The sequence below is a fragment of the Brassica napus genome, chromosome C3 (assembly GCF_020379485.1).
Source record: "Brassica napus cultivar Da-Ae chromosome C3, Da-Ae, whole genome shotgun sequence".
Lineage (NCBI taxonomy): Eukaryota > Viridiplantae > Streptophyta > Magnoliopsida > Brassicales > Brassicaceae > Brassica > Brassica napus.
Window position 1 is genome coordinate 38583042 of NC_063446.1, and position 10917 is coordinate 38593958.

General features: G+C 34.8%; 3 protein-coding genes across 4 annotated transcripts; 2 read left to right on the top strand and 1 right to left on the bottom strand.

The window, feature by feature from the left end:
- The first annotated feature begins 973 nt into the window (after nt 1-973).
- Nucleotides 974-1380, top strand: BNAC03G49100D. The gene has a single exon (XM_013867609.3). It carries the CDS (start codon nt 1035-1037, stop codon nt 1251-1253), a length of 219 nt encoding a protein of 72 aa, XP_013723063.1. The 5' UTR covers nt 974-1034; the 3' UTR covers nt 1254-1380.
- A 97-nt stretch (nt 1381-1477) lies between these two features.
- Nucleotides 1478-2759, top strand: LOC106426877 (short-chain dehydrogenase RED1). Its single transcript, XM_013867608.3, has 3 exons — nt 1478-1953; nt 2032-2191; nt 2265-2759. Exons 1-3 carry the CDS (start codon nt 1614-1616, stop codon nt 2617-2619), a joined length of 855 nt encoding a protein of 284 aa, XP_013723062.1. The 5' UTR covers nt 1478-1613; the 3' UTR covers nt 2620-2759.
- A 6116-nt stretch (nt 2760-8875) lies between these two features.
- On the bottom strand, nt 8876-10596 carry LOC106426909 (calmodulin-binding protein 25). Of its 2 annotated transcripts, XM_013867640.3 has the most exons (2): nt 9790-10596; nt 8876-9609 (listed from the first exon to the last, which is right to left on the bottom strand). In XM_013867640.3, exons 1-2 carry the CDS (start codon nt 10280-10282, stop codon nt 9209-9211), a joined length of 894 nt encoding a protein of 297 aa, XP_013723094.1. In that variant the 5' UTR covers nt 10283-10596; the 3' UTR covers nt 8876-9208. The 2 variants fall into 2 exon arrangements, with proteins under 2 accessions (XP_013723094.1, XP_013723095.1); XM_013867641.3 differs by having other exon boundaries at nt 8876-10591.
- Nucleotides 10597-10917: the final 321 nt, after the last annotated feature.

Here is a 10917-nt window from a genome sequence, read left to right on the forward strand (position 1 = left end):
TTCTTATTAGAAGTAAGAAGAGAAGTTGAGGTGTGTTTTATAAACGATCGAAATCGATCGTTGAAGTAGGATTTACTGTGCAAATAGTACAGCAGACCCACGTCTTTTTATATATTCAACAAAGGTGGCTGCTTTTCGTAACATAAATGTATTAAAATCTCATCAAATCTTTTAAACTACTGCAAAATTTCTTATTTATGAATTCTGTCAAATTCTATTAAAATTCTGGATCGTATACCAATGATGTTCATCGAGTTAGGCCCATATCATTCATTTGGACACAATTGTCTGGAGAATTATTAGGCTGACCTTTGCTATTGGGCTTAAAGCAAGTGCTGATCACAAACTTGAAGAGGTTAGTTAATACACACGTGACTTCTATTTCATTGCCTTCATCCAACTTTAGAGTTTTCACAGTGTCTGGTTTTCGACCCATAGTTTTTTAGCAGAAACCTGAGACTCAAATTAACCCATGTTCGATAATACTTATGGCAGATTGACATATATTTACAAGTATTGGTTAATATAGCTAATACAGAGACCTTGATAATTTTTGTCATATATTAATATTGCAAATATTATACGGAAACTTTAATTTTGACAAATCCTATTATACCGTCTATGACATGGACCTGATAAGCACATAACATGCTTCCACAAAAAAAAAAAATCAATATTTGGTCTAAATAAGCCTTGATTTAATTCTATAATTTATAACAACTATATTTTCTGATTTCCATTGAAAAAGTAAAATGAAATAAAACCGACCATGCCCACCTTGCCTTCTCATGAAAACCACCTGTACCAACAGATTCGGCACGACATAAATAAAATACCATTAACCAAATTTTATATTAAATAAAAAATATTAAAATAATAGGAATGTTGACCCAAACCTTATCCAACACCGCACGTCAAAGCAGTATAAATACCTAATGTGGTTGAACTATCTACCAGTACAGAACCAGAGGTAACCAACCAAACGTGAGAGAAGAAATAACAGAAAGCGAGAGGGAGTGACATTGATCGGTTCAATGGCGGACATAGCTATTTTAGTGGCGGAGGAGTACGAGCGGAGGGTGAGACAGACGGCTGATTCTAGGTCGGCGTCGTTGGAATTTGATTGGTGGAAAAATGTTCCGGCGAAGATGACAATAGGAGTCAACGAGGAGAAGATAGAGAGTTTTATGAAGAAGTTTGATTCTAAATCTCAGTTTGCTCTCGCCATCTCCCATGGCTTCTTCTCTGCTTGATACACACTTTGTTCATAATCTAATTTCGTTTCATAATCTATCTGCTTTGTTGTTTTTTTCTTATGATTTGGGAGTTTATGTAAAAAAAGTGAATATCTGAATTAATCAAATGGATATCTCTTTGACATTGTCTTTTCCGTCACTGAAAGTGAAAGATAAAATAAATATCAGGGACCTACGTGGCAAACAATTATAAAACTGTATCATCCTTTTGCTGTGCTCAGAAACTTCGGCGTCATTTTTGCAATTCGACCCTTACATTCCGGATTTCTCTCAAAAGATGTATCATAGTTTCTTTCGTACATAACTACTTTCCGGGAAAATTAAAATCGTAATTATCCGAAACCTTTGAGGGAGAGAATGGGAAGCAGCGACGAGATGCCAGTTGTTCTCATCACGGGATGCTCTAAAGGAGGAATCGGACACGCGCTGGCTCGTGAGTTCTCAGCGAATGGTTGTCGAGTGGTGGCGACGAGTCGATCGCAGAGCACGATGGTTGATTTGGAGAAAGATACCAAGTTCTTTGTACAAGAGCTCGATGTTCAGTCGGAACAGAGCGTGAGTAAAGTTGTGTCGGAAGTTATCGACAAGTATGGTCAGATCGATGTTCTGGTCAATAACGCCGGAGTTCAATGTATCGGACCACTTGCAGAGATTCCAATTCAGGCGATGGAAAACACCTTCAACACAAATGTGTTCGGTAATCAAATTCGTGAATGATCACCAAGTGTTCGTTAAAATTCCTGACTCAAAATTTTCTGCAAAACTCGTCTTGCAGGTTCAATAAGGATGACTCAAGCTGTTGTACCTCACATGGCGTCTAAAAGAAAGGGAAAGATTGTGAACATAGGAAGTATCAGCATCCTGGCACCAGGACCATGGTCAGGGGTTTATACTGCATCTAAAGCTGCTCTTCATGCTCTTACCGATACATTTAGGTTGTCTATGAAGATACTTCAGCATTCTTTCTCGTCATGTATCTTATTTTGTGTGTTTGTCTCTTGTTATAAGGTTGGAGCTTAGGCCATTTGGGATTGATGTAATCAACATTGTCCCAGGAGGTATTCAATCAAACATAGCCGACTCAGCGATAACGAGCTTCAACAACTTACCTGAGCTGAAACTATACAAACCCTTCCAGGAATCTATCCGTCAAAGGGCGTTTTTATCGCAAAACATAAAACCAACACCTGCGGAGACATTTGCTAAAGAGACTGTATCGGTGGTGCTGAAGAAAACCCCACCGGCTTGGTTCTCTACAGGACGGTTGTCCACCGTCATGGCGATCATGCACCATATGCCCATTTTCGTCAAAGATTTTCTCCTGACGAGGAGCTTTATGAAAATGGGAGCAAAGACTGAGTAGTAGTAGTAGTCACCGTTTTTTTTTTAAAAGAAACTGGTGTAATGTATTTAACAAGTAAAAATTGTCGCATAACCCATGTTTATAAATTTGAAAGTAATAGTAATCGGCCCATAGCCCAACATAGGCCTGATTTAAGATTCCATAAGCCCATGTGTGGTTATCACAATTATTAGGAGTCCGACTTAGGCCTTAATCTGATCAAATGGCTTATTATTCAGTACCCAAAGCTTCATAGTTTTAACTTTTAAGATAATAATATACTAGAAGCAAACAAAAATAAAAGGTGGATGTGATAGTAGTATTATTGCATCATGTGGATTGTCCCCATTGCATCATTATCATCATCATCATCATCTCGATCAAATTCCGAAGAAGAGTCATCCCCAACGAGTTCTGAGTTCACACACAAACCAAAAAAGTCATCCCCAACCCACAGAAAAAAGAACAATAATTTTGAACCGACACAACGAAGTTAGGTGAAGAGATTATCCACCAGTCCCGTGTGTTTTGATAGTTTGAGCTTTAAAGTTCGATAATAGCTTCGTTTCTGTATCGTAAAAGTATATGTCAAAAATGGTGAGATGTCAAAATCTTTAGCGTTTCCAATATAATGAACATACACTGAATAAGGATCAGCTGTAGTTTTGGTTTTATGGGAGACAAATCAATTTTGATCCACAAACCAACTAAATAATAGTATAGCACTAGAAGTCTAGAACCTAAACAAATGAAAACGTGACAATACATTGTTATAGTCCTTTTGTTAACCTGGACTTTTCAAACATTTTTGTCAAGTAGTTGTTAAAAATAAAATGAAGAACTTGATTGATATTTTTTTTTTAATTACCAGGAGGTTCGGACCAAACTCTAATCCCCAAGCTCGAAACACAACATATAATATTAGTTATAATTATATATGTATATATATATATATATATATATATATATATATATATATATATATATATATATATCTAGATTCTGGAATATATACTGATCTTCGTGAATTGAGTTGTTTGGAAACTTTTTTTTTTTTTTTTTGATAATCCAGGGTCATTCCCCTGGGCCCGGTTAGACAGCGGTCCACTTCACCCGGGAGGGTTTTACCTGGGCTGGGGACAAGGCCCAACACCCAGTACCGCATTTGATGACAGGATGGGCAGTTCCCCTCCGCTTGGCGTCGAACCCGGGAGCATGATAATTGGGTCCCCAAGGCCCTTACCAAACGAGCTACCACATCCCGTTGGAAACTTCAAATGGTCTTTTTTTAATAACTTATAAATGTTGGTGTATACCTTATATATATCATACATGTATTAATTTGAAATCTTATGACTCTCAAGAACAGTAGATCTGTATATCTTTGTTTATGCATATTATTTGATTGTTTTATTAGATTGATGTTCTCATGTAACAGAATAAATAAACTTAGCGTCACCGCATGCAAACGCTATTTTTGTGGATGGTAACAGTTTTTAATGTTTTATATTAATCACAAAACACAATGTAAACTGATTTATACATTTACAAACTTTTAAAAATCAAAAGTTAGATCTAAATAGCGTTTACGGTTCAGAGCCATTGGAGAAGGATAAATAAATTGTTTTAATAAAAACTATATAAATTTAAAACGAAATCATTTAATTATTTTTAAAATTTGAAATAATAAACTAAGAGTTAGTGGTCCGGTGGCAAATGGACTGGCCACACTTTAGGGTCTTATCCGACATGTGTATGGTTCGAAGCGCTAATGCTGGTGGATTTATGGTGATTATCGTGAAGGATATTTGGGCCTAATACGGAAAAATCCATGTACAAACTGTGTGTGGCCACTATTAGATTAACATGAAGTGATCACCAGCCCTCCTTGATGTCTTCGGCGGGCTTCCCGGCGGGCTATGCCCATATTTGAAACAATATAAATACTAATATATATATAATATATATATATTATATTGTAAGTTATATTATAAAACTTTTTTAAAAAAAATATTTGCTATAATTTTTTGACATTAATTAATATATATACATATATATAAATCCACAAATAATTTTGAAAATTTTACTACTATGATTTTATAAAGATATATTGATAATAATATGATTTTGATAATAATATAATTATATAAAGTGGTAATAATGTTAATTTATTATTTAAACGCTGTAATATTTGATAGTAAGTCAGTCATATGTTTTTAGCAAAAAAAAAAAAAAAAAAAGTCAGTCATATGTTTAATAATGATTAAAACCCTAACTATCCGCGTCCGCAACCACGTCCGCGATCGTTGAGTTACCTTGGCTAGACCCTTGATTGCCCGCTGCATGCATGACTAATAATTGTGAATACAGTTCAAAACTACTATAGACTATACAAGAAGTCAAATATCACAAGATCTATTCGTAAATATAAAAGTTTATTACTATGTTTTCTCTAACCAATGGCCAATATTCTGAGTAACTCTTCTATAAAATATTTTGTTTCTGTCTGATCATCTGATATAGCGTCGAAGTTGACATTTCCCCTACTTTATGGACACGATGATTGCCCAATTTTAACATGAACTCGACACTAATGGCCCCCCTTAATTTCCCGAATTAAACCTAATCTTTTTTTATTTTAAACGTTATTACAAATTAAGGACCACATTTTACTTAAATTCGATTATTAGTGGGTATATCATACTGTTTATTGTATAACTGATTGAGAGGTGCTAAATATCATGAGTTCGAAACTTACTATGTCCGTTTGTGTAGTCAAATGACATAAGTATCTAATTTTCATAGAAAACAACAAGATCTATCTTCGGTCTACCGGAGATTTTTAGTTATTAAGAAAAAAAAAAACAGTGGGAGCGATGGTTATGCATAAAAAGGTTTTTACCTTTTCAAATTTAGGAAATCAGTAAAGAGAAAAATAGTGGGGGGTAGCTACAGGTAAAAGGCATGTCATGTCGTGCCTATGAAAAACGCATTATACAACTTTTTTCTGGACTAGTGAATCTTGTATATATAGAATAGTTATTCACTAAACTCCATAATTTTACATATTTTCAAAATTCGGAGCTACACTTAGGTGAAATTTATTTGTAATGAATAACGATGTTTTGAGTGAAATAGTTATCGGTCTATTGATACCAAAATAAATACATTTTCGGGGGGCGGGGGGGAGCGAATTAATCTAAGATCTAAGTTTTTATTTGTATGACGTAGTCACGTAGGTAGAGAGTACTACAGACTGAACATAGATTCATATTCATACGACTTACGTATAAATAATTGTAGATAATCAAGCTATCGACGATTCAACGTGGAAACATCATTGCGAAACAACAAAACTGCTTTTGTTTTTCGTTATATTCTCTCTCTTTCTCTTGTTGCGATATAATAGTTTGTCTCCTAAATCTTCTAAAAATCCTTCGCCTAATCATTTGGATTTCCAATCTCCGAAATGAGATATTAAGAGAAAAGGTTTATTTTCATAAAAACATACTTTTATCAAACATTAAATTTATATAGATGATTCATAAAACTGATAGATACATCAAAAAGGTAGATATTCTTTTTAGAAAACCATTTTTGTAAAATTTAAGTAGAAAAAGGCAAGTTATATCTTGAATCAAAGAAGGGACAACAAAACCATTGATATATATTGAGGTACAAAAAGAATAGAAGATCTTATACCATCAATCAAAGGGATTCTTGTAAGAAAAATATGAAAGTTCTGACTAATTCCCCTAAAACGCTATCGTTTTCACGTGGCATATCTTCTTTTCGCTGACAAAAAATGACATGTATTTTGGGGGGGAAAATAGGTATTAATCTCACATATAATGGAGCAATTCTAGATAGAATTAATATTATTGTTAAGTTAAATGATCAAGATTAATTATCTTATATCAATGCAACTATTTTTCATGAACAAACTCTTTAAGCCATTTCTTCCTCAAGAGGAAAGAAAAGGAAGGAAAGCTAACAACATAATAAAATTAGTTGTTACCGTGTGACTGAAGCAACTTGCTAACGTGAAATCGCCTGAATGATGTAACCATCAAAATTTGGTTTGATGGATTATAATGACGACAATTATTTATTAAAGATACTAGTAGGGACGTTGCTTTTTTATATATATATATAGAGAAGATTTACAGTGAACAAATGTCATTGTGAATCATAAACAAAAAACTAAAAATTTGTTATTTAATCTTAAACTGACATTGTGAATCATAAACAGAAAACTAAAATATGGATCTCTTATATTTACACATCGGTCTGCTTCTTTTGGGGAGTTTAGGATAAGAAAGTAAACAAAAAATAATATCACCACAATTCTATAATATTATAAATATATAAAATAAAATATAAGAAAGACCGTGGTTAAAAAATAAAAAAAAGGATCAACCTGGTTAGGTTATTTCGATCGAGAGTAAACATGAGTATTTTTTCGTCTCTCCTCTCACCCGAGCTTCTTAAGCTCTAATTGATTTTTCTTCTTTTTCGAAAGCATGAAGCTTTATTTGTTACCTTCTAGTTATCACCACAATTTTTTTACTTTTTTTTTTGTAACTTATCACCACAATTTTTCTTCTTCTTCTTTTTTTTTTGGACAAAAGGTTTTTCTTCTTTTTATGTTGCTTCCAAAGTTTATTTAGGTTGTTCTAAAAAAAAAAGAAATATCTTTAGGACCTTGCAAGTGTGCTTTAAAATGAGTCGCTCTTACTCTCCTTCCCTTTATTATCACCACCACAATAAATAAACTTATTCTAGCAAAATTAAGAATCAGTTTAGGCTTTTTTGAAATGTTGTTGAATTTTGTTTACATTTACCTTATCACGTAGATTTTGCCAATATCTACAGAAGGCAAAAAAATAAGTAGATTAGAAGGGATAGAGGTTTAAGAAAATAAATTCAAGAACACACAAATTTTATTCGAACATGAAGAGTTCGGGCGTTTTCAGTCTTACTAACCTGGACTTTACGTTCATCTGCGGCTCCGCTTACCCGTCCACAGAAAATTTGTGTGTTTCTTAGTTCATTGAAAAAGACTTTAGCCTTGTTCGTTTGGTTGCCGCAGGTTTCGGCGTCAGCGGCAGCGTCAGCGTCAGCGGCGGCGGCAGCGTCAATGAGGACAGTTATTGTTCGTTTCGCAGACGCTGACGCTGCCGCTAACGCTGCCGCATACTATATCGCGACCGCAGGTTTTATCGGCGTCAGCCGCAGGACGCGGCGTTCGGACGCGGCGTCAGACGCAGCTTCCTGCGTCAACGAAACGAACAAGAGTTGACGCAGAATGTTGACGCTGCCGCTGCCGCCGGTACCTGCGGCAACCAAACGAACAACCCTTTTTTCTAGAAGACTCTTGTTGTGCCACGGTTTGACCAGAGTTTTTTTTTTTACTGAACCAGATGTTTATATGAAGTTTTCATCAAACTTTAGAAAGAGACGTGAACTTTTTCACAGAATCTTAGAATTAATAATTTTTGAATGAAAATAGATATGGATTTTGTTTATGGCATCGTGATTTATAAATATTTTTTAGAGAAAAAAATAACGGTTCCAAAAATAGTGAAATCATGATGTAGTGTGAGAAATTTCAGAGATTAGGGATTATGTAGTTTTAAATAAAAATCAATTTAGAGATAAATAACCAAACGAAACTGTTTTTTTTTCATTTATGCTTTTTCTTTTTTGTAAAATAAAAAATGTCATGTGTGAGATTTTTATTCGTTAGGCGACTTGCGATTTATTATATAATAGATTACAGTACATGAGGCTGTGACGTACAGAATGACGGATTTTTTTTTTGTGGAATTACGATGACAAAAAAAATGATGACACAACAAACAATGTATATATATTTTTAAAAATTGAACTTTTAATACAAAAATGTAATTTGATAAAAAAAACTAATAATACAAAATTAAAAGAAAAAAAGGATGATGGAAGTATATAACTTATGTGAGATTCAAATAAAATACGATGATCAATTTAGGATAAGCGGCGGCTAACGATTCCCTCGATCTCGCCACCAATCACTCTATCTGTACATATTTTCTTTCTAGGCAAATAAACTAATAATGGAAAGTCTTTTTAGGGTTCATGCACAACCTAAATAACAAGAGAGCAAACATTTTCATAACATGTTATTTGGGTCCCTTATTACATATATGCTCGTCTTAAACACACGCTTCTTTGAATTTTTGTAACTATCACTAAACCAACTGAAATTTCAAACTATACCACAAAGCCATTGAAAATTCAAAAATACACCAACCATGAGCCGGCAAAGTTTCAAAATCACAAACATTACATATATATAGTCCAGTTCTACATATACACAAATACCATTCCAACAAACGAAGTAAAGGCCAATATGACATTAAAAGGAACAAAAAAACAGTGTTCCAATATATAGAAAGTCATTTATAGACCATGCATAGAAGCTTTAGAATATTAAAGATTCCATACTCTTAATTCCATACACTAATTAATGTTCCATTCATCAGATGTTTTTCGCTAGGATGTTCTATTTTTTTTATGTGGCTAATATAATAGATACGATCATAATGTAATAAACAAAGTTAGAATGATACTAATCAGAAGAAGAGATCCATGATAATCCCACCATACCTTCATTTCTCACATCCGTTATATTATTCTCCGATCCAGAAGCAACCAACGGTGCGTAGCCATCGGATCTTTGTACCATAGGTTGCTCTTCTCCACCGATGGATCTTACCAGATTATTATCGGCTTCATAATTCTTGTTTGATCCATGAATAATATTTAGGGTTGGCTGATTCATGGATGATGACGAGGAGGCGATAATGTTATGAAGCCCCTCAGAGTTTGCTCCCACGTATCCAAAACCAGTACTCGTTCTCAAGCTCAACGACTGATCCATTAAAGGGACTTCGTTAGGAGATTGGTTGTTGATAAAAGGGTTCGCTATGTTCTGCATGTTCATGCTACGAAGAAGACTCTGGTGGTAATCTGTAGAAGGAGGAGTTGAGTAATGATGACTGGTCGATGATGGTGGGATGAGTTTGTGAGGAAAGGGTTTCAAGGGTCGTGAGAACGAAGTAGAAGAAGAAGAAGAAGGACCAAAGAGATCAAATCTTGATCTAGAAAAAGGACTAGATGATAATCCGGTGAAAGGAGTAGAAGGATTACCAGTAAATTCTTGAACCATGGCCCTGAAGTTAGAAGTGTCGGTGGTCAAAACAGTAGTAGGTGCTCGTCTCGAGACTCTAGATCTCTTCTTTGGGTTCCGTGTTGTCGCCAGACCTGTTTTCTTGTCGGTAGGGACAGAACCAATGGGACTACTTGTGTTTGTGTTTGTGTTAGAGACTACTCTCAGATTTTCTTGAACTGTGTTTGTGAAGAAGACTGGTTCTGATGGCATCGGTTGTGGTTGTGGTCTAGAGCCGTCGGTGGGATTTGTAGTTGTTGTTGACCAGAGAGTATTATCCGTTGACCACCCGGTGTTGAAATAGTTAGCCATGAGAGAGTCAAGCTGTGTTTGACCGGCGATGTTGGAAGAGCCGGTGGTCGCGTTGTTGTTAAACAAAGCAGAGAGAGATTGATCGGCGCGTGAGTCGTACTCTTCTTGGTCTCCACCACCACCGCTTGAAGATTGCATGCTACTACTGTTGCCGGAATCCATGGCAGACACAGAGAGAGAAAATAGATGATGGTTTAGAGAGAGAGAAGAATCAGAATGAAGGGAGAGGGTTATAATTTTTTTGGTTGCAAAGAAACTTCAAAAGGAGGAGTGTGTGAACGGAATTGAAGGTTGTGTGGGAGAGAAAAGCCAATAAAAAGTTGACACTATTCACCGTTTATTACCCTCTTTTTCCTTTACTTGAAACTTGAAACTTTGAAACGTGAAACTTAGGGCTAATTACATTTGGGGGTATAATAAATTGACTGTGAGAAAGAGATAGGGTGATCGTATTATGCTTTTTGATCGTTCACGAGAGTGGTTCTTCGTAGATACACCTGTTAACCTATTTAAACTATAAAGTACATCAGCATTTTAAATTATCACTTTCTTTTAATTGCGTTTAGAATTATACAACGCTAATTATCGTAATTTAGCAACTTGTTGATAAAAGAAACAGAGAAATTCATAACAAAATATTTCGTTATACAACATCAAATACAAATTTTCAATAAATTTATATATACAACTAGTTTTGTCATTTCTGTTTTTCTTTGTTATATTTTAGAGATTGGCCTCGAGACTACACCGTCGAAATTATAATATAACTAATTACTTGACAGTAATGCACATTTAAA

Excerpts from the sequence above, each read along its gene's own strand:
- LOC106426877 (XM_013867608.3), top strand. The coding sequence starts at position 1,614 with ATGGGAAGCAGCGACGAGATGCCAGTTGTTCTCATCACGGGATGCTCT. Across the intron at positions 1,954-2,031 it reads CTTCAACACAAATGTGTTCG|GTTCAATAAGGATGACTCAA; the intron begins GTAATCAAATTC and ends CTCGTCTTGCAG. Across the intron at positions 2,192-2,264 it reads GCTCTTACCGATACATTTAG|GTTGGAGCTTAGGCCATTTG; the intron begins GTTGTCTATGAA and ends TCTTGTTATAAG.
- BNAC03G49100D (XM_013867609.3), top strand. The coding sequence starts at position 1,035 with ATGGCGGACATAGCTATTTTAGTGGCGGAGGAGTACGAGCGGAGGGTG.
- LOC106426909 (XM_013867641.3), bottom strand. The coding sequence starts at position 10,282 with ATGGATTCCGGCAACAGTAGTAGCATGCAATCTTCAAGCGGTGGTGGT.